This window comes from Paecilomyces variotii (genome assembly GCF_004022145.1).
Source record: "Paecilomyces variotii strain CBS 101075 chromosome Unknown C8Q69scaffold_11, whole genome shotgun sequence".
In the NCBI taxonomy this organism is placed as follows: domain Eukaryota; kingdom Fungi; phylum Ascomycota; class Eurotiomycetes; order Eurotiales; family Thermoascaceae; genus Paecilomyces; species Paecilomyces variotii.
In genome coordinates, this window is record NW_021167150.1 from 180,662 (window position 1) to 207,811 (window position 27,150).

A 27,150-nucleotide genomic window follows, 5' to 3' on the forward strand; every position below is an offset into this window, starting at 1 on the left:
GGCTGGGAGGAGAGAATGAGATCCGCTCCTCGTAACTAGAGCATCTCCTAAATCAAAGCTACGACTAGTGCAACCGCATCTGTGTGGCTGGAATCGCCCTGGACTCAAGAAGAGCTCTCCACTGGCCATCGTGCTTGGGAGAACGCCTCGTACCACAGGGCTGGGCTGAGAGATCCGGTCCGATCGGTGAGGCCATTAACATGCGCGAGAGCACGAGGGACATTGATACGAAGTAGGAGATGCACCGTTTACCTAGTGGCGATATGATAGTCACAGGCATGCGAGCATTAGGTCGAGGCTCGCAAACACATGCAGATTACTGGTCAACCGCAGTTGCATCAACACTGCCGGTAGTGATGATGATAATAATACCATAATGGTGCCTTTTTTTTTCTCGGTCCCCCCTCACTACTAATCATACTACTACTGTATTCAGCCGCCGATGTACGGAGTTGTAAACGCGAAAAAAATGTGTGGCAACATCATCAATCGAACTCGACTTTTTTTTTCCGGCTGAAATCTGCTGCCACAGACCACTCTCCAGTCGGCAAGTGGAGGCAAACTATCGAGCAGCAGGAATAGGATAATAATAATCCTGTAGAATCAAAAAAAAAAATGACAGGACGCATTTCTGACCCGGCCGTAGGGAAACAGAGACAACCTCGTACTCGGCTAGGCGAACGGCCAAGCCAAGCGATTACATTTGCGCCACGACGATATTATTTATCCCGCTGATCCTATTACGGCCTTTTTTTTCCCCTCATACCTATCATGCACCAGCCGCGCAGGACGGTCGATTAATTAATTAATTGGGGTTGGAGCCGGAGCTTGCTCATACCTATCTACTACTACTTAGACACTAGTGCAGGCTTTTTTTCTCCGCTTCTGCTTCGGACGGCCACGGAGCAGGTAAAGTACACAGAACGCCGTTCATCCATCCCGTGCCTTTTTCTCTCTCTGAGTCGACTCTCGAGTATCTGCACGTCCAATATATCCAATCCACTTGGCCCGTTGTTCCCAGCATCTACACTCTTGGGACCTGCACGTATCCACTCTATCTATCTAGGCCAAATAGTCCCATGCACCTTGGAACAAGCTTGTGCAGTGGCCTGTCTGGGCTTCTGCATAAAAATTAACTAGACTAAGTTAACTACTGCTGTATGTACGTACCTACCTACAGTACCACCGCTAACTACCAACCTCGTGCAAGGACCGCTTTCCTAGGACCCTATCCTATCCAGATCATCCACCTGGTGCCTAAGCGCCAAATCCCTCGTTTATCGCCACTCGACTGCACTGCTTCTTCGCAATAATAGATTAAAACAGAAACGGACTAGACTAGACTACTTAGTCCCGCGTCTGCATTACAGGGGCAGCAAATAATTGAACTGACGCCCTCCCTCCCTTGATAGCCCAGCCCAGCCCCAATAATAATAATAATGACGATGTAGCATCGACCAATGGGTGGATATTTTCCGCCGGAGAAGGATCTACGATATCATGGCATAGGCAAAAAGGATCTCTAGCAAGAGTCGTAGGAGTGTCGAACAAGGATATATTATTGCCAGAGTTGGTTTCAATCTGCGAGTCTTTGCTGACCTGGGTCCTGCAGGGCCCTTGCAGTGCTACTTAGATACGAACGACAGGGGATATTTTTTTTTCTGTTTGTCTACGCTGCTAGTGTCGACATGGTACATGCCAACATCATGAAATTAATAACCATGAGGACATAAACTCCCTCTTTGTCTCTGTATAGTATAGTAATTGAACTGCAAGAGGACCTACCGTCTGTCGTTGGCGGGAGATCATCTCGTGGGGGTTGGAAATGAGAAATGGCGCTCGGAGAAATGTGCGTTTTAGATCAAAGACAGCATTACTTAAACTCCAGGGATTAGTTAGTTAACTAGTCGTTAGACTAAGAAGTCTAGTCTAGTTGTACTGTTGTATGTATATATTACTGCACGAGTAGTAACTTAGTAGTAGTACCAAAGACCACAGCTACTCACAATAAAATCTCTTCCCGTACATAATTCAACGGTATTCATTCGAGAACTCCAAGAGCAGATACATAGCTTCTGATTTAACTTGCTGGCCGGAATGCAAGCTAAGCATTCAGGCACCGACACACGAGTAGACCAGATCAGTACCATATTCTTGCCACAAACATCCCATGATCGACATCAATCAAGCTGCCGGAGTCGTAAGGCAAAGGGAGGGTTATTTTCCTATCTAACTGGTTTGGTAAAAGAAGTAGGTCTCTCAGATCTACCAAGCAGAGTACTTAATAGATACATACACCGGGACCTAGGAAGCCAACCGTAAGTATTGGATGAAACTTCAACAACATGAGCGTTAGTTACTTATACCGCCTGCTGCTTTTTTTTTTTCTAATTTGGATATTGATTTATTCCTTCTTGTAGTGTATATACAAATTGTCGATAGGACTTTACTACTATATACATGGATTCTATCAGCCAAGGTTCTAACCAATTAATCAAAGTTCAAGAAAATGGGCACTTTATCTCGCCTATTATATCTCTGTGAACCAGTTCAGAAAAGCCAGCCATCTAGGAATAGTACAACAGTAGTACTCTTATACCTCGTGCTAGAGTTATTTTATTTACGATCAAAAATAAGAATCAAAGTCTCGACTTGCCATTGTGGAAAATCACCCTCGTTCACAGTTATCCATCATCCAACCGTGTGGCGCGCTGCCCCGTGTCACTTTTCACATGCACCCCAGTTTCTGTTTTGTTTTCGTCCGAGAAAACAGAAATAAAGGTCCAAATTCAGATCCAGAATCAGCGTCAGAAGTCAGAACTAAAGTGGAGAAGATAGAATAAGTACTCAGAGATGAAGAAGAAAAAAAAAAAAAAACCGAGTAGTTACTCACTCCCACACACCTAAGTACCTATTTTCCAAGCGGGTAATAATAACAATATACTCCGTACTGTAAATACGTACTCTGATTTCTTAGACTACGACCCAGATCATCGGTGCCTTTTTGCTTTTTCTGCCCTATCTTCTTACTTGCTGGTAGTGGGTGACTGCGCCGCCGCATTGGCCCTTCCCCTCCAATAAACCCGGCCAACAGAATCAGCGCCCGAAAATCATATTGATCATTGTGTTACCTACCACGCAGTAGTAAGTAATACCAAACGAATGCGGAAATCTTATCCGCGCGTCTCGTGTGGATTAGCATTATCTAGTATCAACATTCTTTGCTGATCGTCCATGAGGCGGTGGGTAGCAAGGAGAAGCTCTGGAGAAAGATCTAGACAAGAAAAAAGGAAGAGGTTCAACGCGGTTTGCTTTGCCATTTCTATCCTAGGAGAAGGAATGTATGAATTAATGAATGCATAATATGCGAAGTAGATAAGGGTAGCTATACATGAGAACGTCGTTTGCTTTTCCTGAGGTTCGAGGTTCCATAGCCCGACTTTTGTTCAGGATGTGCCCTTAAAAACACTCGATTTATAAAAGGAACTACTGAAGCTAGGTAACTAGGTGACTATGAGCTAGGTAGACTCAGTACTTTTCACTATTAGACTGTTTCTAGCATGCGACGAAACTGTGAAATCGACCCTGTCGTGATTCATCAACAAAAGTTACTTATTTGTTCTATACTATCGTCTATCCAGAACCCAAACAATATAAGCACTGGCACTACTGTCTTAGATAAGAAATCGTGCTAATAATGAGGTTTCACCAATCTAGAATACACCGCTTAAGTACATACATGCGCCACCAAGAAGATCTACCCAGGTCATGCTGTACTATACTCTGAACCAGATATCGACAGATCACGTCATATATCGCCATACCATATGATAAAACCCACCGTTCCATCTTCTTCTATGCCCATTTCAGCTCCATATGGAGGTGTGCTACTATTCCACCGTTTGGAGCTACTGTACCTTGGAACCAATCCAAGCCACATTAACGCCTCGTGGATATTGCGGCTGGCCGGCTTACGTACTTATCTATCATAGGATACTCATCATGTGGTTCTCGATTGAGGGCTTAAGTGGATGGTAATAATAGAAGAGGTGTAAGACAATAAGCTGACCGTGGTTGGTATTACTAATGAAGTAGTCTGTATAGGGTTATTAGACTGGCGCGGAAGTAAGTGAGCGAGCGTTGGGGTGGGAGCCTGATTTCGAGTTCGTATATCTTCGAGGGTGGTTTTGAATATCGCTTGCAATATATTGTTCCTTTAGAGTAGGGTCTTGCTTGGCTTTTTTTTTAACTCTTTACGCTATTATTAGCACCCTGTAATCTCGTTAGTGTGTACATATTGGCTCTACTTGTCGGAGTCTTAATCCAGCAGCTCAGTATATATATGCTCTAGCAAATCTCAAGGAAAATGCAATGCACTCCGTAGTTTGAGTACCTTTATACGATATAAAGAAAATCTGCCCTGTTACAGAGTCCAGGAAAGGATACAGGGAACAACTGAGCAAGAAATTGTATCATGTTGAACTGAATTATCAAATAAAAGTCGTGCATGCAAACATGGAAATATGTAGAGCAGACTAGTGATTTCTTTGGAAGAAAATCAAACTGATCCTTTCTTCACTTATGATGATTTACATAACGACAGTCCCGGCCGCGGCGTCGTCCGTCAACTATGTCGAGGCAATCGAATCAGTAGTTTCCCAATCTCTCTTCGTTGGAGCAACTGAATGAAGAATATCGATTGAAGCAACTACCTCGTTTCCCACTAATTGCTGCAATACATTTGTGCGACACTGGCGAGATACGGCAAGGGTCTGTGGTCTTTTTGTTATATAGAATTTCTAACTTTTCTATATCTATTGTTCAATTCAAGGAATATAAGGCATTGGCCTTAGAATCAACCATAGAATAGCACCAGGTGGATACAAAGTTCTTCGGCCAGAACTCTCCAACGAAATCCAGAGAGGCGAGAGAAATCGTTTATGAGACCTCCTATCGGAGGGAGAAGAGTACCCCCGCAAGTAACGAAAGTCATTTCAATGAAAGAGCCGGATTCGAAAACTGGAGTGAAAACGCTCAACCATCTTGCAACCTACCCTGGTATCCTACGCGACTGGGTCGATGGCAACGGACGATATTTTCTTCAAGAACGCATACTTGGCCACACGCTCGAGCAAGCCGGGCCTTTATTATGAGCATCCAAGAAAATCATTATCGCAGATCAAGTTATTGATATTCGCAAGTAGTTATGACCCATCACATACTCGTCTGTCCAGAGTGTCGATCGAAGCCCTTATTACCCGGGGTTGCTTTTCGCTGACCGCCAGCCCCGTGGACCTTTCCACTCTGACTTTGAACTCTGGGACGCGATAAGCCTTGCTCTCCACAATCTACAACAAAGACCTTAGGCTCGTAGAGCCTTGGAGAATCTGAAGAAATGTCTACCTACATGTGGACCCTATGTACTCACTCATTGTGATCTTACCTCACGTGCAGCACATGACCGCTGGGAGCTCAGGGGCCTCCTGCAAAAATCCTTTGTTACAAAAAGACTAGACATCACCCACGAGCGAGCTGTCTTCGCTGATTTCATCAACTATGAACAACAATGATGGCCCTGAGCTGATCGGTCTTGGCCGAACTGGACGCGTGATGCGGTACGGAAATATTGCAGTGAAAACTGCCAATATTTGGACGGCGCCCGAGGACGCGTCCGAGAGAACAAGAATTGGCTGGGAGCACATGATTGAGCTGAACATGGAGTCCCTGAAACATGAGGGACTTGTATATTGCCATCTTGGGCATGTCCAAGGCGTAATAAAGCCCTGCAAGGTCTCCGACACTGAGATTCAGATGCCATATCTACGCCAAGGGTCACTCAGCGGCTATCTGCGTGCTCATAGTGATAGCGTGGACAGCATTCAACGATCACGATGGCTCCAGGAAGCTGCCCACACCATCCGTCGGGTACACGAGCGGCGGGTATTGGTTGCTGACATTGCGACACGAAATTTCCTGCTCGACGAGAATCTTTCTCTCCAAATGTGCGATTTCACCGAGTCTGTCATTGTTTCGAACGACGAGGAAATGGCCAATTTCGTATCTGAAGACTTCGTTTCAGTCAAGTTCGACATTGCGCGCTTCGGCTCGATGATGTACGAGGTCACCTCCGGAAGCCGATACGAATTCTACGTAGTACCCGAAATCGATACCGATCTAGATGACGATCCAGAGTCCAAGACATTCAAGGCGTGGCCGACTGCTGAGAAACTTCCAAATACGGATAATGTGTTCTTGGGGGGTATAATCAGGAGATGCTGGGTTAGGGACGGATTTCTCACGATGCAGGAAGTTTGTCACGCCTTGGATAATGCTGATCAAAAGCCAGCAGCCTTAAAGGCGTATGAGACGCCGAAAAGGCAAAGTCGAAGCAGGCGAAAGCATTCAATATGATCGATGACGTCAGGCCCCCTTAACTACTGAGGGTACAAGCGCACTAATAGTGCAGTTGCAATAAGCAAGCGTAAGGGTAACTATTGTTGTATGTCCCGTCTCGTCCAGGAGTCCTGCGATAGAGTAATATAACACCACATAGGCTGTGAGCTAAATGAGCCTACCTGTCTTGTCCTCATCAGTATGTTTTCGGAAGCACCACTACGAGGCTTCCCTGTCGATGCATAAAAGTCTCACTATTCGGGTGATCACAGCCTTGTTCTTGTACCTTATCTACATCAAGTGCAATAAAATTCACTGACATATCCATAACAGTCACATCTCCTTTTTCGAGGGTCAATATATGGCTACCTATGGTCCTTAGTAGCTATCTGGATATTTGAGCGGTCACTACGGCTGATACGTCTTGCTTGCTACAGTATCCACGTCAGATTCTTACGGAACCCTATCGTTGCTACAAGTTCTGCAACTTACTGGAAAGACACGGATATTATCAAAGTCGAGCTCATCCCAGAGCGTGAGCTACCTAATCCAGGCCCCAGCCAGGGTATCATTACTTTCTGTATCATCCTCCGCGCTGGCGAGGATGTGAGAATCATCCATTGATACTAGGTACCTGGGCACCGGTCATTTACTCAAGCGTCTCTGAAAAGATGCGAAGTTTCATATATCTCTTGATCACTCTAGTCAAGTACATACGACCATAGGGTGTGGAAAACAGGGCTTCCCGTCCGCTCAGCCGTACTTAAGCCACACGCCGGCAGGTTAGTAGTTGGGTGGGTGACCACCAGCGAATCCCTGCTGTTGTATGTTTTTGTCTTTTTTTTGGCCTGATATTTGAAGACGTTTATTGCTACGAATCGGGAATCGGTCCTAATAATATAGCTCAAATGGCAAACAGGAAGTAAACCTTGCTAGTCATGGTCCTACCAACACCACGCCCTCTACAATATAAACCAGACTTGATACATCGGTTCATAACGCTCCATAAGTACAGAACAAGGCAAAAAACATACAGCGGCATTTCGTACAAACTAAACCTAGCAGAATATATCCGGAGATATGCTGGAAATGTTTCCTTGGGAAGCGTACCAGGCGTTGAGACGGCGATACCACTATGCGGACCTGCGTTCATGGCGAACTAAATGCGTACTGCAATCCAGTGTCTTTTGAAGCAAGGAAGGAGGGACGTGTATTATTTTGAAGAGACTCATGGCTGGTAGAGCTGGGGTGGAACAGGCTTTTATATTTCTATGCGACTGCTCAAGGTGAAATAGTGGGGTCTTTCAAGGATTATAGTCCGAAGATACAAATTTGCCAAGGGGGATCTGCAGCGATCTATAGAAGAGGAGCAATAGACATATCTCTTCTCAAGCAAAATATATTTCTGTTATTTTTTTTGTCTCAGGTGTAGGGAAGTATGGATCACGTGATACATACCGGAAAATCACCGCCTCCGAGAATCGTGATCTTAGCCGGATGTCGGAGGAGATCACGAGGCTGTCATCCTACTTTTGGTTCGGTACATAGTTCAAGCCATCAGACTGGTCAACAACAAGCTTGATCACCGTCTGGTGGTTGTGGACAGGACAGTCTTTCTCGCCCAAGCTACTATCGTTTCAATTTACAGGTCTTGATCAGTAAAGAACCTCTGACCGCACAAGCCAAAAAGCAGTACTGTCAATTGAGTTTGTATTATACGCGCTGCCTTGATTCGAAGATTGTCTATTATTTTGAGCTGCTCCTCTGTGCATTTCTATTGGAGACTTGTTTGATTTTGTCTTGTCTCTCCATTGTTTGTACAGTGTGCTTTTCGTTCTGCCTTTTGAAGTCGCAGATCGCCAGTACCTGTCGAAGACCAGCACTGATATATAGCGCGTGCACGAAAGTTCATGATGCTATAGTGCTTCAATTGCTGTTTTATTACAAGATCCCCGCTATTATTTGTTTCAAATCTGGTGTACATTCTTCCTGGGGCGCACGAGAGTGTAGCAGGATACCCTACTTTTCTTTCCCTTCCGGTTTATCTTTGATTTTGAGCGACTTCAAGAATGGCTTCAACAATATCGCTTCACTTGATCTCAGCACCAATTCGGGCGTCAAGACAAGGTGCTAGTCTATTCACCAGGCATACATTGAGCCATGGACGCATTACTGCCTCTGTGATTGGTGCTGCTGGAAAGTCGGCTGCTTCCATCAGGACCTTCTCGAGCTTGAATTGTTCGGAAAAGAGGTATGTCTATTACCTGCAAATATGTAAAGAGAAATCAAATGCCGGTTCCTTACTCCAAACAATTTAACAGATGGTCGAGAAGTTCACGTGTGGCAAGGGAGCTGAACTTGAAACGTACAACGCCATTCCTCCAGCAAAAGAGGTGGACAACATCCAAGAAATCAACCGAAGACGACGCCAGTCCAGAGTAAGTCTCCTACGTGGTCACCTACCGTGATCGAGATTTTCTCTCTACCATGTCTTCGATGTCGTAACCTAATAACACAATCTTCAGCTCCAAAGAAGAAAGCTCACCAAAACCAAAACTGCTCTCTCGATTGCCAATCCCGACGCACGAAAACATCTACACAGTACCAAATATACTAACGTTCTCCCGTCTGGTGGCCGCTCCTGTAGTCGGATATCTCCTTGTGCATGACTACCATGGCGCTGCACTATCCTTGTTCGCTTATGCCGGTATCACGGACTTGATTGACGGTTATATCGCTCGACGGTATAACCTGCAGACCGTTGTCGGAACTGTGATCGATCCTATGGCGGATAAACTGCTCATGACGATCAGCGTGGTATGTCTGGGATTGAATGGCTCCCTACCCGGTACGTAATTCTCCTGTTTGCATCTCATCCAGCCCTGTTTCAGTTACCGGAGAGGCTTGTATAGATTGTACTGACAATCAACACCAGCCTGGCTAGCAGTTGTGATCCTCGGTCGTGATGTCGGTCTCGCTATTTCCGCGCTCTACTATCGATGGATCTCTCTACCACCCCCAAAGACAATGGCACGGTACTGGGACTTTTCCCTCCCATCCGCCGAGGTCAAACCTACGGGAATCTCGAAACTCAACACCGCTCTGCAGCTTCTCCTTGTCGGATCAGCAATGGCGATTCCCGTGGTCCCGGAAGCTATCGCCAGTGGCTGGGGTCTCCACGAGGGCATGACCGCACTACAGTAAGTGGATGATTGATTCATTTATCGTTTCCCTTTCCCAGCACAGTCCTTGAAAGATGGCTCGGGCTGCTAGTAAGCTGCATTCGAGGATTTTCAAGCACATACGACCATAGGGTGTGGAAAACAGGGCTTCCCGTCCGCTCAGCCGTACTTAAGCCACACGCCGGCCGGTTAGTAGTTGGGTGGGTGACCACCAGCGAATCCCGGCTGTTGTATGTTTCTCTCTCTCTCTCTTTTTATTTATTTTTGCTTCTGGCTTTATGCAGTTACCTTGAGATACCATTTTTTACGCTTTCCCCCCTCTTTCGTGGCCGTCGTCATCCACCCATACAACAATCCCAGTACGAACCCAAACTAACCATCCACGTATCTAGATACATAGTTGCCACCACAACCATCTGGTCCGGTCTAAGCTACGTCTACGCCAAAGACGCAGTGAAGATCTTAACCAAAGAGGAAATCCAGAAGCGTATCACGCGAGCTGCGGCTTTGAAGAGTCGGAAGCCATGAGATGATAATAGCATGCCAATCCCCGCCTTCATTCTACGTCATGAGGTGGCTGGCTAGAGGGACTTGGTCTTTACTCAGTGCTACTACGTAAAAGCGGATTTCGGGAGCTGTTATAGTTACCAACCATGTAAAATAGCCTATAAAAAAAAGGTTCGGTTGATTTTTGGGGTTGTTCAAAATTGACTTTTGGTCACTGCATAACGGAAGTAAGAGAAGATGATTAAACAAAAAGAAGTGTATTACTACAGTACATAGACTTATATGTCTAAATAGTATCTCCTATTGATGATGCTTCGCAGAGTAAAAAGCAAGAAAGCCAGTTCTATAGCTTGAGAAGCGCAGAATTGGCATTTATTAATCCTGCTAAACTATTATAAATTCTCTTAACTTTCCCTGGGATAATATCGTGGTGGTAATATTTGCCAATACTCATGAACATATCTATCTACCCTTCAACGCAATAGAAGAAAATGAATGATCTGAGCATGGATGACATTTGGGTACAATTGCTTTTGTGACTCCTACTAACGGATCTATATATAACGGATCCGATCAGGCCAACTGTGGACAAAATCGAGTTCCACGGACGAAGAGTTAGAGTTGTATAGAATTGAGTTTGTAAAATGGCAGTTTGACAGGGTCATCTCTACGAATAAGCTTAAGGCGCTGCTAGTATTATAATTCATTTTTGAAATTCAAATAGATGTGGTATAAGCTAATATTAATAATCAAACACGCCCTCCTAACTCTAGAAATGCTTTCGACGACACAGCCACTAGCATTGCACCACTCCTCCGCATCTCATCTCATCTCACATCACTTTAGTTAGCCGCAACAGGCTGGGAGCCATAGTTGCCCAGGTAGTTCTTGCGGTGGGGGTTGGCATCGAGCTCGGGACCGCGGTTCAGCGGCGTCCACTTGGGCTCATCCTGGAAAAGGCGCACAGCCTTGATATACTACCAACAAGAAAACCACATCAGCATCACTAAAATATAAAAAGCACAAAAGAACAAAAAAAGCCAGAGGCAAAAAGAGAAAAAAAAAAATCACCTACATTCTTCTCATCAGTCGTAAACCGATGATAGATACCAGGTGGGAGGACGATCAAATCATCCTTCTCGAGCGCAATGCGCACCCATTCGTCCTCTTTTCCTCGAACATCAAAGTATCCCGCTCCATCGACAATGTATCTGATCTCCTCGTCTTCGTGCAGATGCTCGTGGAAGAACGACTTGACTTTGTCTTCGTACACCTCGCCCATCGCCTCGGGGGAGACGGTGACTTGGTCGCGGTTCTTGTAGCCCCGCTCGCGGGCGAGCTCGTTAACGTTCTCGATGGAGGGGCATCGTCGGTAGAGGACACCGATGGAGGCTAGGTAGTCTTCAGACACGGGACGACCGGAGTCGTGGGTTTCGCGCTGGTCGCCCTGTTTGTTGGAGACATGTTGTGTTAGCTCAGGAATCTAGTGGTGGGTGCTGATTTTCTTCTCTCACAAAGAGAGAGAGGGGATACGTACCGGCTTGTTATCGTACCAGTAGGCCTTCATCGTGATAATATTTGAGAGTAGTGGTAGATAGATGCAGAACGCAAGAAGCTAAGGAGGAATATCTAGAATAAGACAATCAGGTCAGGGGAAGAAATAAAGTCGTCACAACGCTTCTCTAGCCGCAGGTGTGCCTAATATGCTGTTATTCATTGGCAATTGTCAGTGTAGTTAACTGGTTAGCTGCTTAGGTCAGACTGGCCGATCTCGACTCTTCATGAAATCAAATTATTATTGATCGCTGCGGGGAAACATCGACTCTTTTCAGCCCCGCCCCGATGGCGCAAGAGAGCGGCAGAAAAGCGGAATCGGAGTCTGACCGCCTCGATGAGTCATGTGATCCTATACTATCCTCCTATATTATTACAAGAGTGAAGGAACCTTTTCAGTAGGCAACTCTTTTACTTTCAACTAGAATCCATGGATGCAAGTCTACTGGAGCCTAAAGCTTGCTTCCCCGGAGGAATGAGTTAGTGATATTTCTTCCAAAATGATTCGATTCCTTGGAAGGATATCGATTCGCTCATTTCTATGACGAGGCTGTAGACTCTAGAACATAATCATGACACTGATATTCTAGGACGAGGTATAATGTACAATCAGCACGCATGTGCACATGTCACGAAACAGCCACACTACCCGGCAAGGATCCTGGCATGTCGAACTGATCATTAGAAGTGCCACTGCTTTGTTGCCGGGCCAGGTTAGGGACAGCATTTCCTGCGTCGAACCCACTAGATCTCGCCGTACCATCCAATCCGGCGTCCAAGCCCATGCCTCCACGATATCTCATGCCATGAAGATCCCGGCCAGTGTCCTCTGGTCCACGAGCCATCCGCGCCTCACTTGACCCAGGGGACCTAGGTGGCACTCCTCCAGAGACATTTCCATGCTCTCCGTCCTCGCCAGGTCTGACGCCAGTTCGGCCCATCCGGGGCCAGAAATCCGGCAGTCCGACCATCTGGACCCTCGGTTCCACGACGCGGTCCTCGAACCAGGCGTGTATTCTGGCTTCCACCAGTTGTGCGGCCTTTGGCACATCCTGTAGACGGCTACGGGAGCCGATCAGAGAGCGCACCGAGAGGTCGAGACGGTAGTCTGGGAGGAAGGAAAACGCAAGGTTGGTCTTCGGTGTGCCCGTCGGGGGGTTCCCATTCTGATCATCTTGTGCGGTTGCATGTTGTCTCGAATCTGGCCGTCGATTCGCATCTGCATTCGCAGTGGGAGGCGACGGTGACGGAGAGGGAGTATGAGAAGGGGGAGCGGATGCGGGGACGAATGAAATGCATAATGTGCCAGAAAACCGAACAACAGACACCGACAATGCAACTGGAAGAACAGCAGAGTATGGCTTGGGGTAATTCAAGATCAATGACGTCTCAATGGCCAGCGAGAGGTTATCATCGCTGAGATCCACATCCATCAACGCTTGCAGCCGGCCGCCATCCGAATTTGGATCTTCAACAGCAATGACACGGCAATTGCTGAAGATGGGAAACTCCTCCCCTAATGATATATCGGTCACTTTTATCTCGTCGATGAAAGACGGTTTCTTTTCAGGATTATTTATAGTGGCGGTGAGAGATTCGAGAATGGACGCTGTGGGCGAGTCTTTCAGAATATAAGCGGTCTGTCGATACTGCGCGATTGTCTGCGCAATCAGGACATTAAACCAGTCCAGCGACTCCGGCTGATGCGAAGAGTGATGTATGCGATGTCGTCCATGTCTGGAAGACGGATTCGTAGGGATAGCGCTATAGTATGTCTTTCGAAGAATGGATCGGGTATTCGTAGCCGACGAGGGGACCGGGCGCAGGACGTTTGACGTTGAAGGCTTCTCGCGTAATGACCTTGTATTATTCTCACTGAGCGCGATATTGTGTATTGAAGACGAGCGTCGATGTGCTGCCGTGCGGCTTGCCAGACCTCGGGATGGAGCGGGAGGAGCTTCGCCGAAGATGAAGAACTTGATGAAGGCGCCTAGGAGCAGCACGATCGACAGCTGGCCGACCAGGAGACCCTGAGTGAAGGAGAGACTGGGGTAATAGTCAGACAGGAAGCCACTGCACATATCGAACCCTGCGATATCTTACGAGGATTGAGCCACAGCTGGGGTCTGTTCATCTGTAGAGAGCAGAGTTAGAGCGAAAGTCACCATCATGTAGAAGAAGACACTACATACTCTGCGAGAGGGACATTGTCAACGAGAGAAGAGACTCAAAGGTTCAGCCTGCGCCTACAGTCCATTGCCAATCGCCGAATATCCAGAAGACAGCTGCCAAGTTGCGGCGACGTCAAGAACTCCGACGCGGAGAAAACAGGCGGAAAGCGAAAGCGCTCAACCTTTCGCCACGGCGCGGATCGTCGCCGCTAAACTGATTTAACGAGGCTAAGTTATCGGATCGATCGCGATCTTATCGTTCTTCGCGGGGGCGAATTACTGTACATGGACATTGGGGGGTAAAAAGGACACGGTGGATTTTTTCTTCTTGCTTTGATTTCAGACCAGGACTGCAACAGCTGATCTGCTGTCATAACTAAGAGCTGCAGCTCCAACAGAGCTGCGTTATTGGATACGAAGCATATCTTCCAGTACAACCAACAGCTTGACCATGGGATAACACTAGAATATCGATATCCCAGTGTTTCCTCAGCTGCATTACATTCATATCGAATCCACGATACTTCACGAGGCTGGATAACCCAGTCGTCATCCTCACCTACATCTCAAGTCAAAACAGTTTCGATATTAACAACAACCATGATACGCTCACGAACAATCACCTCTCTCCTCCTCATCCTTTCTCTCTTATCCTCTCCAGCCCTCGCATACGGCGGCAGCTCATCCTCCTCCCAAAAACCACCAGGCAAAAACGCCATCCTCCTCTCAAACGTCCACACCCTCACCCTCCACGGCGATCGCCTTACGACCGGACGCCGTCTCTCTCCCATCCCCCAACTAACATGCACGGGACCATCCAAGCGCATCTGCAACCTCTATCCAATCGAGACGATGCGTTGCACGAACGTCGGCTACGACTACGACAAAGAAGACGTCCAATGGACCTGCACCGCAGACCTACCACCGGAATTCAAGCTCGGCTCTACAGACGTCGTCTGCGAAGGGTACCGGAACTCCGATGATCCATGGGTTCTGAAGGGGAGTTGTGGGGTGGAGTATCGATTACTTCTGACGGAGCTGGGAGAGAGGAGGTTTGGGGATATAGTGCAGAAAGAGAAGTCGGGGTGGAATCAGTTGTTTTCGGTGATATTCGATCTGTTGTTCTTTGCGTTCATATGCGGGGTCATATTGGTTATATTGACGGTTATTGTGAGGGATTGTTTCGGTCTGGGGAATCGGGACGGAAGACGGAATGATGGTCGTGGAGGGCCAGGAGGATATGGCGGAGGAGGAGATGGTGGATATCCTCCAGGACCACCACCGCCATATGACTATCCGTCCAGCGGCGGGCCTTGGTATAAACCTACTTATGGACAGGGTTGGAGGCCGGGTTTCTGGACTGGAGCGTTGGGTGGCACAGCTCTGGGATATGAAATGGGAAGACGAAACCAGGGAGGATTCTTCCGGCCAGGCCCATCGCGCCCCAGACGCTACGACTACGACGATCCCGGCGAGGGAAGTTCTAGATCTCCAAGTTTCACAACTACAACCTCCAGCACCGGTTTCGGATCAACCAGACGCCGTTGAGCCTTCGTGAGGCATGTTTTAACGGGGGAGGACAGTGTATAAGAATAGGAACGATTGACGATTCAAATCTCTCCATCAACTCAATTCTATAACATGGGTATACCCAAGGGCGTATGCATCGCCGCCTGCGAACCGTAAACGCCTATCTCCAAAACGATAAAAGAGATGTTAAGCAATAAAAAAAGAATAGTACAGGTATCTTGTACCTCCTAGGTATGCATAGGAAAGTCATCAATCGATCCGAGGACCTCCTCCGTTCCACCATCGAGAGCTTTGGCAACAGCAGTCTTCTTCCTTTTGGGTTTCTGGCCGTTGCCCTTCTCCTGTCCAGGGTCAGCTGCTCCAGTCGGATTGCGCAATAGCTCCTCCTGGGCCTGTTTCTCTTTCGCATGCTGATCCTCGATTTTTTTCTTTTCCTCATCAAGTTCCCGTTCGATCGCTCGGGGATCATCATAGACAGTATTGGTCATTTCAGAGTAGGTTGCAATATCGATGGTCTCACTCGGTCCCAACAGTGTCTCCTTGATCCGCTCAGGATGTTTTCGTTCCTCGTTGTTGAACTTGAGCTTGATCTGTCGCCTCGACCTCCCCGGGAATAGCTTGCTGATCATCATGAAATCGGTACCAAACATCCGCAGTCCGCGATAGAACAGATCCGTCATCTCTTCATCCCATGATTCTGTCTTTGTGCGCTTTCCATAGGTTGCCTGGTTGATCTTCCTCGTGAGAGGATTTTCCACAACATCCTCCAGCTCTCCTGCCTCCCTCGCGGCATCAGCGTGACGGTCGACCTGCAATGAAGTCGCATCCAGCACAATTTCCCCGTTCACAATCCTCATCACCGGGCCAGCCTGTTTCTTAGGCATATTGTCGAGACCTTCAGACGGTGAGCCATTCTCCGCGTTCTTTTTGATCGGTTCAGGCTCTGTAGTTTCTCTCTCCTCCCGTTCCTTCTGCTTACGTTCCGCTTCAGCTAGTTCCAGGTTCTGGAGCTCCATCTCACGTTTCGACTTCTTTCCAGTGCGGAGGTCTTTACACAGATCTGACATTTTCACGACAGCTGGTGCAATCTCAATCATTTCTGAGCCTTCTGGCGTGGGCTCTCGTTTCTTGCGCGGGCGCGGTCGTCTCTCTCGAGTCGATCGCGTCTCCGTATCCGCTGCGCCATCCTCTGTCCTCCTCTTTTTTCGAGGTCTTGTTGTCTTTGGCGCTCTCTTAGAAGTCGAAGGGGGAACGGCAGCTGTATCTCCTCTTGTTTCTCTATCGGATTCTGGGGCACTAGGCTGGGTATTTGGAGGAGTGGGAAGAGGCACAGGCGTTGGCTCTGGCTCAGGAACGGCCTGAGGCTCCTGCGAAGGCGTCTTTCGAGCTCGAGGAGTAGGTATTGCGGTCTGCGATGTCTTTTGGCGCTTAGACGGCCTCACTTCCGTTGAATCATCTACCACTGCTGTAGGTGTCTCGACTGGCGTGGCAGCGTCAAGGGATGTTTGTAGCTCACGCGGGGGCTCTTGAGTTGCAGATTTGGTGGTTGACACGGACGATGGCTTGCTGATGGGTGTTGGTATCCCAATGGCTCCAGCATCTGTTTTATTAGAGACTTTGGGGGGAGAACGGTGGGTAGATGGACGTTCAATGGGGACAGCTGCGGATGCTGGCGCTGGTGTTGGCGCTGGCACTGGTACTGGTGCAGAAACAGACGCCTTGCGTTTAGGGGCAGGGATTGGAATGGTGGTAGCAGCTGGAGACGGCGTTGGTATTGGCTTTGCAGGTGCTGGTTCTGGTTCTGGGGGATGCGTCTCAGTAGTGACCGCGGTAGGATGGGACGTGATAGCGGCTTGCGCGTCTGTCACGTCAGAGGCAGGCGGGGTAGGAACAGGCGCATTGTCTGTTGCAGGCTGAGCAGGCTGAGCAGGCTGAGAGGTCTGAGGTGTCTGAGATGTCGTCTGGCGATCAACACTGGCACGGGCAGGGCCAGGAGCTGGAGGAGCAGCTCCCGCACGCCGAACGGGTGCCTTAGGAGCAAACTTCTTGCCCGATTTGTCTATGAGGCGGGGGAAGTCAGTATCCGACCAGAGCGTGACGACGGCGACCACCTACTGATCACAGAGCTAGAGAAGGCCTTCATGATGGCTCAGCTATTCACAGAAGCGTCTTGTCTCGTTGCAGAGACCGCGGACATGGCCAGCCAGGGACGATGGATGATAAACACGGCGTACGAGGAGAAATGGATGAATCGCGCTGATCGTGACTTTTGCTGGTCCGGGGGAGGGCGCAATCACGTGGGAGGCGCTAGTGGACGCTAAACCAGCCGAAGTCGAAAATCCTCCTGGCTTCACTTGTCTTGTCCTCTTGCTTATCTCAACCACATCTCATTCTCGCCCTTGTCACACTCTGGTCTTTGTCGCCCGCCCGGGGTCAGCGTCCGCTGTGGTCTCTGCCTCTTGCCGGTTGCTGCCCTGCGGTGATTGATCCCGTCCGCTACTCTATCTCTATCTTGGCCACTGATGCCGGCCGTCGAAGCGTCCCTCGTCGCGCCTTCCGAGTCCGGTCTCAAGATGGAAGACCGGAAGAGACCCGCCGCTTACGATCACAATAATGATTCTGCTCCGCCGTCCAAGAAGCAGGCTACCTCGCTGAACGGCGGGGGCAAGCCTCATCCCGACACGGACATGCCATGGAAGGACGATCTGGAGGTGAGCTCTCCCGTCTGATCTGCCCACGTCTTCGTCCCACGCGCGTGGCAACGTGGCCTGGGATGCGCAACGACATTCACTGACAGTTCCTTCGTAACAGCGTTTCCAGAAAGACGCGATATGGCGTCAGATGCAGGAATACAAGCGCGATAAGGTGACTCTGGAGGCTAAGGTGAAAGAGTTGTCAAAGGCGATCACGTATCACGATGACCACCTCCGTATCATCGATGCTTGGTTCAAACAGGTACGTCATGGCGGATATCGCAGTTCTACGTGACGAGTATTCTGACGGGCCCTAGTTGATTGACGAAGTAAAACTCCTGGTTGGTGGTTCGGAAGAGACGGATAAGGATCAAAAGTCCTTCCAGAGTGCACTCCTCTTTGAAGATAATGAGAAATTCCAGAATCATCTCCAGTCGCGGTCGGAAGAAATCAAAGCGACTATCTCACGACTCATGACTCATGCGTCAAAATCACCCGAGCTTTCGGATCTACAGAGCCAGCTAGCGAAAAAGCTTGCGGAAGAGAAGTCGTCGATAACCGAACTCGAAAAAGCCTTGTCTGAAAAGCAGCAGTTAGAGGAGCGTCTGGAGGCCGCCTCGCTGCGCTACATGGTTGCTGAAAAGAAGTTGGACCGTGCAAGGAGCGTAACCGTCGCAAAACTGGAAAAGCAATATATCCTCGGTGCTCAGCGTCCTGGAGGTGACAGCGCTTCTACTCGGGAGGAGGGGACCCCCAATGGATCTGCCTCAGGTACGGAACGGAATGCCGATTTGGAAGAAGAGCACCATAGACTGCGAGCTGTTGCGGAAAAGCGGAAAGAGCAATTGGAGAAACTCGAGGCGGAAAATGCGAAATTGGCCAGCCAGATTACCGAGCTCAGTCTGAAGCACTCCAAACCCACCGACGACGACTATGCCCACACCGATCTTTTCAAGCAACTTAAATCTCAGCACGAGGACGTCATCAAACGGATCAACCACCTTGAAGCGACAAATGTGCAACTTCGCGAAGAGGCGGAGAAACTCCAGGCTGAACGAACTGCCTATCGAATCCAACTCGATGCGGAGTCTCAGGCTGTCATAGCGGAGAAAGAAGCGCAGCTGATGAGAGCGGAGACGGACTTGGCTAGGATCAGGAACATTCGTGATGAACTTCTCGCTGATCAACAGATGAGAAAGGCTTCCCAGGAGCAAGAGAAGACCGCATCGGCCAAGGTCCAGGAGTTGGCGGCAGCAAGAGAAGCCCAGATCGTTTCGCTCCAGTCAGAAATGGACAGGTTGAGACTCCAGGTGGAGGGATTGAAGGATGAGCAAAGGAACCTTGAGGACCTACCGGTGGACGAACTTCGTACCAAATACCAGACCCTGGAACGCCAGTATTCCATGCTCAACACGGAATTGACCTCGATGCAAACCGTGTGCAAGAAATATTCGACTTTGGCATCCCAGAAAGTGGCTGAGTTCAGTGCTCTGGAAGAGAAAATGATGCGCCTGACTGCGGAGAAGTCCAAGGCCGACCAGAAATACTTCGCCGCGATGAAAAGCAAGGAAGCACGCGACTCTGAAGTCCGCACATTGCGAGTACAGAACTCCAAAAGTTCTGATATTATCGCTCAGCTCAAGGAATCGGAGGGCGCCACTCGTTCGCTGGTAGCGAACATGGAAAAGCAGGTCGCCGAAGGCAAAGAAGCTTTGAACTCTGCCGTGAACAAGTATCGCGCAGCGCAGCAGCAATTGGCAGAGAGCACTATTGTCATCGAGGGACTCAAATCGCAGATCTCTGAACTCAAGAAATTGTCTGCTACTAAGGATTCGACTCTCGCTAGCACATCCTCCGCTTGTCGCCAAGCGGAGACTGAAATTGAAGACCTCAAGACGTCACTTGCGGATACGAAGAAGAGTTTGGAAAACTGGAAGACCAAGAGTCTCGGAAACTCTTCTTCAGAGTACGAAATGTTGAGAGTAAGTCATCTCTGGATGTCTTGTTCCCCTGTTGCCCAGCCACTAACAGAATGTAGACTTTGGCGCTTTGCACTGTGTGCCGTCGGAACTTCAAGAACACCGCCATCAAAACCTGTGGACATGTGTTCTGCAAGGACTGCGTTGAAGAACGACTCATCTCTCGCTCGAGAAAGTGCCCCAATTGCAACAGATCTTTTGGTGGCAACGACTACATGCACATCACTCTGTGATCTGACATTTCCCCTTCCGATTCATTTTCTTCTTCGGACGGTTCCCTTCACGTGTACAATAGCTTTCCTTTGTTTTTACTTGTCTGGCAAGGATCATGGTGCTGGCGGTGTTTGGATGGGACTTTTCTAGCAGGGAGGGATATCTTGTTCGGTTCTGAGAGCGGGCTGGCGTTTCGACGGTCTTGAATGCCCCTGCATGGCAATTATGGAAGATCTTACTTTACTGTTTTCCCCCTTTGAGCCAGAAGACAATGAGCGTCTGGCCTACGGTTTGTTTTCGTTGGATATCCACTGCAGTGTTCGAGCGGCACCTGGGTGGGGTGGCAGGGCGTATGTCTGTGACTGTTGCAGGTTGTAGGAATAGCTAACCGATCTGGATGATAAAGACGAATGATACTCATGCGTCATGTTTTTCTGATAAACCTTCTTTCGTGTTCATGTCGAGAGTAGATCCCTTTTGATAATTCGTATCACGAGTTGAAGATCCTGCTGTAAAGAAGCTCGTGTCTTCCTATCCACAGATCAAGGACTGGGACGACTTGGCCTGCATTTTCAGGCTCAGTATCCCATTCCCGCTCTATACGTTCGACGATCATCTTCTGTAGGCTTTCGCTAGCAAGAACGCCTTGTGCCTGATAAGGCCCCATCACCGAAGCCCGAACCGCCGCACTAAGAACGGCCTTCGCATGGTTCAAGACGAAAACATAGGCTGCTTGACGAAGATCCACCCCCATAGCTAAGCATATGACACCCCATAACGGCGCAAAATGGCCATTTGGCCCAATCTCGTCTGGAGTACCAGCACTGAATTTCAATGCTTCTGAAAAGCTCTCGATTGCCGCAACAGCATCACTTTGCGCATTTCCTGCTAATCGCGCCGTTTGCGAATATGTGCCTCGAAAAGCACGCTCCCAGACTCCAATCAGAGCTCTTCCTTGCGCTACGCTAGCTCTCCGCGCGACAGTACAGGGTGTCGATGCATCCAGGTCATTATCTAGCACGTCCAACTGGTGCGGTTCCCGATACGCAGCGAGGAGATATGGAAGAGATGTGCTTGCTAGAGAGGCAATGGATAGCTTCAGAAAACGGTGAAAGGAAGCAACTGGCGTCACGGAGCGGGGTAGAGGTTTGTGATGCGCGATATATGATTCTAAACCGCTGGAATAGGCGAATGAGCCTAGTGGTAAGGCAGAATCAGAGAGTAAGAGGAGAGGATGTGTTGATTGGGCGTATTGAAGGCCTGGATAGGTTGTGTTAGTTTGTGTAAGAGAGATGGATTAATTCGAGGGTTCAATGGTTCTCCTCTCTCGCGCGCTCTCTCCGCATGGAATGTCCGTACCATCGCGGGTCAGTTGGTTGTATAGCTTGTTCTCATTGTGAGATGTATCTTTGTCTTTTAGTAGGCTCTTGGCATGTTTCAGTCGATTCTCCAGATCAGAAATCTCCCGTTGGAGAGCTTCCTGATCGATGTCTTCGGCCATTGGATCTAATAATCAGTATTATGATGGATTATCCGATCTCACTGATAAGTAGGTAGTAGTTAGGAATGAGGTTAGTTAAAGCGGAGAGCTTCAAGGCGGCGCATCTAGCGGTGTCACGCGGCAGAAAAGAGGATCTCCAGCAGATCTCCGAGACCTAACTACTTAACTAGCTAACTTGCTAAGAGAGAGCTTCCGGACGCGCCGCAACTGCTATTATCTTCTTGTTGATAGCTCGAACCGCTATGCAGATACGATAAAGTTACGATTGGTTTTCTTACAGGACCATGTCGGGAAAGCGTCTCTTGGACGCCATCCAATTATTCAATGTCGCCAAATCCGTCGCCGGGAAACACCTGGCTCTGCGCCAGCGCCAACTAGATGTCTACACTCGGACGTCGTCATTGACTAAGGGGATTCAGAGCCAGGCAGAGGGATTGATTCTTACGGCAAAGGCCGCGGCGGCTTTAGCGCAGCGGTTCAACGAGCCATCACCGGTTACGAAATCACCACCGTCAGAGACGCGCGAGCAGACCTCAACAACCCAGTCACCAGACGCGGATCTCCATGTGAAACAGGCGCAAGCTGGAAGGGATCCTTTGCCTGATGGCACGATACTTCCCGAGACAATCACGGTCAAGCCCAGGTCGCTATCACCGGAGGATGCTAAGAAGGTGCAGAGACAAGCGGAATTCCAGATCCCAGAGAGAGCAGCTGGGCATCCTGCGGAGGAGGGAGAGCATGGAGGGAGCCAGGGCCAGGAAGTCTTCCACAAGCCATCCACTACATCTGCGCCAGTCTTGTCATCTCTTCCCAGAGTTAAGGTACCGAAAGTGACGGGAGATGTACAAGAAGGAAGCGGAACGATCAATGCGGATGTGTTCTATTCTTCCACCAAGGCCGACGATAGCAAGGCTGCCCCGAAGGAAGACTCCTCTGAAGAAGAGCACAAACTGACCGATGAGATGATGAGCGAGATTTTCCACAGTCCCAGAGTTGCGAAGATACTTTCAAGGAAGGGTGCGCTGGATCTCCGAAACAACTCGCGCGAGGCTCGAGTACCAGGGACCATAGCTGCTGAAAAGATTGCTATTCCAGGAGAACAGCATCGCTCTGAGGAGACCCGAACGGACAGGAAATCCATGGAGGAGCTTGGTTCAAGTCTGGCACAGGAAGCAGCCACATCCGATCCAGTATGCCTCGTCGAGATCCCAGGGAGGTGTAACGCGCTGACAGATTTCCGCAGGTTGCAGCAGCAGCAGACCCGGCAGTTAAGCCTGTGGATAGTTACCAGATGATGGAATCCCGCGTCCCATCTTCCCGTCTCGGGAGACTGTGGCAATACGGCGGGTTGGCAACATCAATGGCGTTTGGAGCAGTGGGCGAAGGCCTTCGAAGAGTAACCAGCAGTGGAGAGACCAATGGCTCCCTAATGTTCAGTGCTGCCAACATGGAGCGTCTCGTGTCGAAGTTATCCAAGATGCGAGGTGCTGCCCTCAAACTGGGTCAGATGATGAGCTTCCAAGGTCAGTATACGAATGGCAATCGAGACCTATCGACGAAAACTAACTTCACCAGATTCAAAGATGCTCCCTGAGCCAATCCAGCAGGTTCTACAGCGCGTACAGGATCGAGCAGACTACATGCCCGCCTCCCAACGGGACCAAGTCTTGACAGACAACCTGGGACCTAACTGGAGGGACCTCTTCGAGTCATTCGAGGAAAAACCAATGGCCGCAGCGTCAATTGGACAGGTTCACGGAGCGGTTCTGAAGAATGGCAAGCGTGTGGCAGTCAAGGTCCAATACCCCGGAGTGGCAGACTCGATCGATTCGGACCTCAACAACCTCTCTATTCTCCTCACCGCATCACGCCTGCTGCCAAAGGGTCTCTACTTAGACAAAACGATCGCCAACGCCCGTACAGAGCTGGCCTGGGAATGTGACTACATCCGCGAAGCTGAGGCTTCAAACCGTTTCAGAGAACTCCTGCGCGATGAGCCCTCCGTCTTCGTCGTCCCCGAAATCATTCGCGAAGCCTCCGGCAAACAGGTGCTGACAATGGAACGTCTGAACGGCATCGCCGTCACCAAGATCCAAAACTTCACCCAAGAACAGCGCGACTGGATCGGGACGCAGATCCTCCGCCTCTCTCTGCGCGAAATCATCGAATTCCGCTACATGCAAACAGACCCCAACTGGACCAACTTCCTCTACAACGCCCAAACCAACCGCCTCGAACTGCTCGACTTTGGCGCTTCGCGCGAATACCCCGCCGATTTCATCAACACCTACGTCCGCACCCTCCTCGCCGCCTCGCGCAACGACAAAGACGCATGTCGCGACCTCTCCATCAAACTCGGCTATCTGACCGGCTACGAATCCCCCGCCATGGTCGACGCCCACGTCACATCGATCCTCACTATCGCCGAGCCATTCATGGCCTCGTCTCCAGATGTCTACGACTTCAGCAACCAGACCATCACCGAGCGCGTGCGCGCCTTGATCCCCGTCATGATCCGTGAGCGGTTAACCCCTCCACCCGAAGAGACGTACAGTCTGCACCGCAAGTTGAGCGGGGCGTTCTTGCTCTGCGCAAGACTGGGCAGTCGAGTGAGAACCAAAGAGCTGTTTAACAACGCGATTCAGAAAGCTGAGGGGTTGGATCTTTAGGCTAGAGATAAGATCCCGTAAGAAGCGGGAAAGAGAGTGTATGTTTTGGCAAGTAAAAAAAAGGCCATATGATGTATAATAAATAGCATGTATTGTACATGTACAACCAGGTAGAATCTCATTTATATAGGAAAGAAAGACAAAACGGGCCATATTGTCACTAGATATAAGAATATGGAAATATTGACAATAAAATGGGATAAACAGAGATATAAAAATTTTTACCATATGAAGAATTCGAATATTGATTTCTACAGTACCAGTTAGTTAAATGTTCAAGTAACATAACGATGAACGATGTGTCTCGTCTATATAGTCTTGAAACAAGAAAGAATAATTAGTAGTATTAATCCTCTAGAAGTACATACATTATCAATCCACAAAAACATCGTTTTTCAAGGTATCATGACAGGTAATGTAAATTCTCCTTAAAAAGAAGTAACTCAAGTAATGAACAACTATGATACAATCATAGAAACGTTAAGACATTGGGTATATGGACCGGACTGGAAAGGTACAAAATGCATAGTCTCATAGTATGATACAATTTCTCGTTTCCGAGTTGAAGGTGGCACTGTAAATGAGTGAGGCTGCGCTCGATCGAGACGTGAAGCGGCTGTTTCTAGTCGTTTGTGCCGTGATAATCGCTCGATGATAATACCTCCGGTGTTCGGAGTTTCCGGTATATCGTTGCTGGTGCCAACAGTGGCGGAATCGTTGGTCATTCCGAGGATGATTTTCCCTTTTTGAAAGAGGTTGCTGGGTAAATTCGTGTCGCTTTGTGAACACCGGGAATTCCTGACTCCTGCAAGGGCAGTGGTCAAGAAAGAGCCAAAGGGACCAGCCCCTTTATAGCGCAGCGCAGTCTCGAAGAAAGCCATAGTAGCTGCGGAGTATTGCGGAGTATTGCCACAACTGACCATGGGAAACGCGCGTAGTCCAGGGATCCTTAACCTCTCGTATATGGGATTCAGGGATCTCAGGACGTCGCAGGTACCCGCCGCTTCCAGGGTTATAGGTGCAAGTTATACTTGTCGCGTTAATTCAGATATTTGGCCATTGGTTTTCACACAGCCGAGTCTTTCCCGTTAGCGAAGATTGCCTTCCAGTACTTCTTCACATCCGAGCACACATCCTTCTCGTTTCGCCAGCTTCGGAATCGATGCTCCAGTTCACATGCGGTCCACATGATCTCATTCCAGAACTCCCGCTCCACATCATGACCGAAGTCATTAACCGTGTCTTCTGGGTCTGTCCAAGCACGCGTGTAACCTCCATCATCGTCGTAGGCCGGGTTCACCATCTGCTTATCGAATACAGTAGCCGGGTTGAATTTAGGAAAATTGGCGTGGATGAAGAACGGCTTAGGAGAAGGCGCTTTGGAACCGTTGACACGCCACTCTCCTTTCTGCGTCAACTGGTAGTCCTCGAGCGGATGGAACTGAACCATGGCAGAACCGGCGAATCCGTTACTACTGGGATGCCCGATGGCGCGGATGGGTTCGCTGACTTGATAAAATGGCTCGTTCATTGCGGTGGCCGCTGCCAGAAAAGTTTCTTTATCGCCTTCACCGGGTGCACCTTGAGAGAGCAACGAGTAGAAGTGCGACGGGCCCCAGTAGTTGTAATACGTGCAGAGCAGAAGCGTATGGGCATGTGTCTTCTTGGACACTACCACCTCTCCCGACTCTGTCGACTGGCGAATATCCATTGGTGGGATCTCCTGAGATGCGATGGCGTAGAACAGAGGCGAGGCGGAGGAAGCCCAGAAGTCCGGCCAAGTGACCATGTGTTTCGATTGGAAAGGCTCGTTGTCAAATAGTACCTCGGGCTTGTCGATCGGGAAGGCATCTGCATCCAAGAACAATATCTCCTCAAAAGACGAAAATAGCATGGCAAAAGGCTTGAACTGGTACTTCTCGATTTGCATGTCTTCAGGCGCTGCACTCAGAATTTCCGATAATATCACGCATTTCGCGTTCAAGGACGGAAGAACGACATCGCAGATGTACTCTTCATGCTCATCGGCATCGGCAAGGAAGACCTCCATGGGCAATTTTGACCCCGTCTTTCGCAGCATGCGCAAAGATATGACCAGAACGGGTAAATATGATCCTCCAGCAGTCGACACCAGACCCCGCGTCCCCGGTGTATAGTGCAGGGAGGGTGCTCCGTCCCTGATAGCGTTGACAAAATTTGTATGGGCGGTCCTCATCTTGATCACATCGTCCACCAACATCTCCACGAGCTCTGGCCGTTCTCCCGGATTCTTCGCATCGAACCGTACTCCAGGCGCAGTTCCCAATTTATGCGGGGAGTCGCAGTCGGGCGCGTATTCCATCAACAGCGGCTGGAACTCCCGCCAGAACTTCATGTGCCCTCTAACATTGTGCTCGATCTCGTGTTTGGATTGATCCTTGATTTCATCCTTGAGGCCATCTTTGGTTTCGTGACTTTCCGATGCTTCATAGGCGGGGAGCTCAGACCATTTGACCTCGTTCACATTCGACAGATGACGATGGCGCGAAAGGAACCAAGAGAATATAGATGCCAGAATAAATGCGACAAGGACTGTTCGCAGCCGTGTAGGCAACCGCGCCATCATCTCGACAAGTGTTTTCGACCGGGAAATGGAAGGAAAGCTGGCTAGAAGACTGACACTTTTCGTAGGCGACTTGCACGGCCAGTTCGCATTCCACTAACCTGAAACTCGTCGAGACTCTTTAGCTACCGCCGCCTCAAGGGGGTCAAAATGTGA

General features: G+C 49.1%; 10 protein-coding genes across 10 annotated transcripts; 5 read left to right on the top strand and 5 right to left on the bottom strand.

The window, feature by feature from the left end:
- Nucleotides 1-5,302: 5,302 nt before the first annotated feature.
- On the top strand, nucleotides 5,303-7,017 carry C8Q69DRAFT_493093 (hypothetical protein; the record flags this gene model as incomplete). The annotated part of the gene is made up of 2 exons (XM_028632180.1): nucleotides 5,303-6,359; nucleotides 6,873-7,017. The coding sequence occupies exons 1-2, from the start codon at nucleotides 5,557-5,559 to the stop codon at nucleotides 7,015-7,017; spliced, it is 948 nt and encodes a 315-aa protein (XP_028482496.1). The 5' UTR covers nucleotides 5,303-5,556.
- A 1,238-nt stretch (nucleotides 7,018-8,255) lies between these two features.
- C8Q69DRAFT_73104 (phosphatidyl synthase) lies at nucleotides 8,256-10,120 on the top strand. The gene is made up of 5 exons (XM_028633967.1): nucleotides 8,256-8,644; nucleotides 8,715-8,831; nucleotides 8,919-9,241; nucleotides 9,329-9,593; nucleotides 9,968-10,120. The coding sequence occupies exons 1-5, from the start codon at nucleotides 8,463-8,465 to the stop codon at nucleotides 10,101-10,103; spliced, it is 1,023 nt and encodes a 340-aa protein (XP_028482497.1). The 5' UTR covers nucleotides 8,256-8,462; the 3' UTR covers nucleotides 10,104-10,120.
- A 647-nt stretch (nucleotides 10,121-10,767) lies between these two features.
- Nucleotides 10,768-11,914, bottom strand: C8Q69DRAFT_436509 (1,2-dihydroxy-3-keto-5-methylthiopentene dioxygenase). The gene is made up of 3 exons (XM_028628566.1): nucleotides 11,620-11,914; nucleotides 11,158-11,529; nucleotides 10,768-11,059 (listed from the first exon to the last, which is right to left on the bottom strand). The coding sequence occupies exons 1-3, from the start codon at nucleotides 11,647-11,649 to the stop codon at nucleotides 10,925-10,927; spliced, it is 537 nt and encodes a 178-aa protein (XP_028482498.1). The 5' UTR covers nucleotides 11,650-11,914; the 3' UTR covers nucleotides 10,768-10,924.
- A 143-nt stretch (nucleotides 11,915-12,057) lies between these two features.
- C8Q69DRAFT_73168 (maintenance of mitochondrial morphology protein 1) lies at nucleotides 12,058-14,091 on the bottom strand. Its single transcript, XM_028633968.1, has 2 exons — nucleotides 13,829-14,091; nucleotides 12,058-13,770 (listed from the first exon to the last, which is right to left on the bottom strand). Exon 2 carries the CDS (start codon nucleotides 13,715-13,717, stop codon nucleotides 12,266-12,268), a length of 1,452 nt encoding a protein of 483 aa, XP_028482499.1. The 5' UTR covers nucleotides 13,718-13,770; nucleotides 13,829-14,091; the 3' UTR covers nucleotides 12,058-12,265.
- Nucleotides 14,092-14,407: 316 nt separating this feature from the next.
- On the top strand, nucleotides 14,408-15,355 carry C8Q69DRAFT_509440 (hypothetical protein; the record flags this gene model as incomplete). The annotated part of the gene is made up of 1 exon (XM_028633091.1): nucleotides 14,408-15,355. One exon carries the CDS (start codon nucleotides 14,408-14,410, stop codon nucleotides 15,353-15,355), a length of 948 nt encoding a protein of 315 aa, XP_028482500.1.
- A 209-nt stretch (nucleotides 15,356-15,564) lies between these two features.
- C8Q69DRAFT_406465 (putative transcription factor TFIIIB component) lies at nucleotides 15,565-17,480 on the bottom strand (the record flags this gene model as incomplete). The annotated part of the gene is made up of 3 exons (XM_028628117.1): nucleotides 15,565-16,848; nucleotides 16,891-17,396; nucleotides 17,453-17,480. The coding sequence occupies 3 exons, from the start codon at nucleotides 17,478-17,480 to the stop codon at nucleotides 15,565-15,567; spliced, it is 1,818 nt and encodes a 605-aa protein (XP_028482501.1).
- An 89-nt stretch (nucleotides 17,481-17,569) lies between these two features.
- Nucleotides 17,570-18,169, top strand: C8Q69DRAFT_476586 (hypothetical protein). The gene has a single exon (XM_028631271.1). The coding sequence runs from the start codon at nucleotides 17,860-17,862 to the stop codon at nucleotides 18,064-18,066; it is 207 nt and encodes a 68-aa protein (XP_028482502.1). The 5' UTR covers nucleotides 17,570-17,859; the 3' UTR covers nucleotides 18,067-18,169.
- Nucleotides 18,170-20,542: 2,373 nt separating this feature from the next.
- On the bottom strand, nucleotides 20,543-21,782 carry C8Q69DRAFT_73198 (hypothetical protein). The gene is made up of 2 exons (XM_028633969.1): nucleotides 21,582-21,782; nucleotides 20,543-21,482 (listed from the first exon to the last, which is right to left on the bottom strand). Exons 1-2 carry the CDS (start codon nucleotides 21,721-21,723, stop codon nucleotides 20,713-20,715), a joined length of 912 nt encoding a protein of 303 aa, XP_028482503.1. The 5' UTR covers nucleotides 21,724-21,782; the 3' UTR covers nucleotides 20,543-20,712.
- Nucleotides 21,783-21,900: 118 nt separating this feature from the next.
- C8Q69DRAFT_530056 (putative molecular chaperone) lies at nucleotides 21,901-24,601 on the top strand. Its single transcript, XM_028633717.1, has 3 exons — nucleotides 21,901-22,913; nucleotides 22,967-23,246; nucleotides 23,299-24,601. The coding sequence occupies exons 1-3, from the start codon at nucleotides 22,008-22,010 to the stop codon at nucleotides 24,390-24,392; spliced, it is 2,280 nt and encodes a 759-aa protein (XP_028482504.1). The 5' UTR covers nucleotides 21,901-22,007; the 3' UTR covers nucleotides 24,393-24,601.
- Nucleotides 24,602-25,458: 857 nt separating this feature from the next.
- Nucleotides 25,459-26,994, bottom strand: C8Q69DRAFT_488070 (putative alpha-1,2-mannosyltransferase; the record flags this gene model as incomplete). The annotated part of the gene is made up of 2 exons (XM_028632034.1): nucleotides 25,459-26,808; nucleotides 26,896-26,994. The coding sequence occupies 2 exons, from the start codon at nucleotides 26,992-26,994 to the stop codon at nucleotides 25,459-25,461; spliced, it is 1,449 nt and encodes a 482-aa protein (XP_028482505.1).
- Nucleotides 26,995-27,150: the final 156 nt, after the last annotated feature.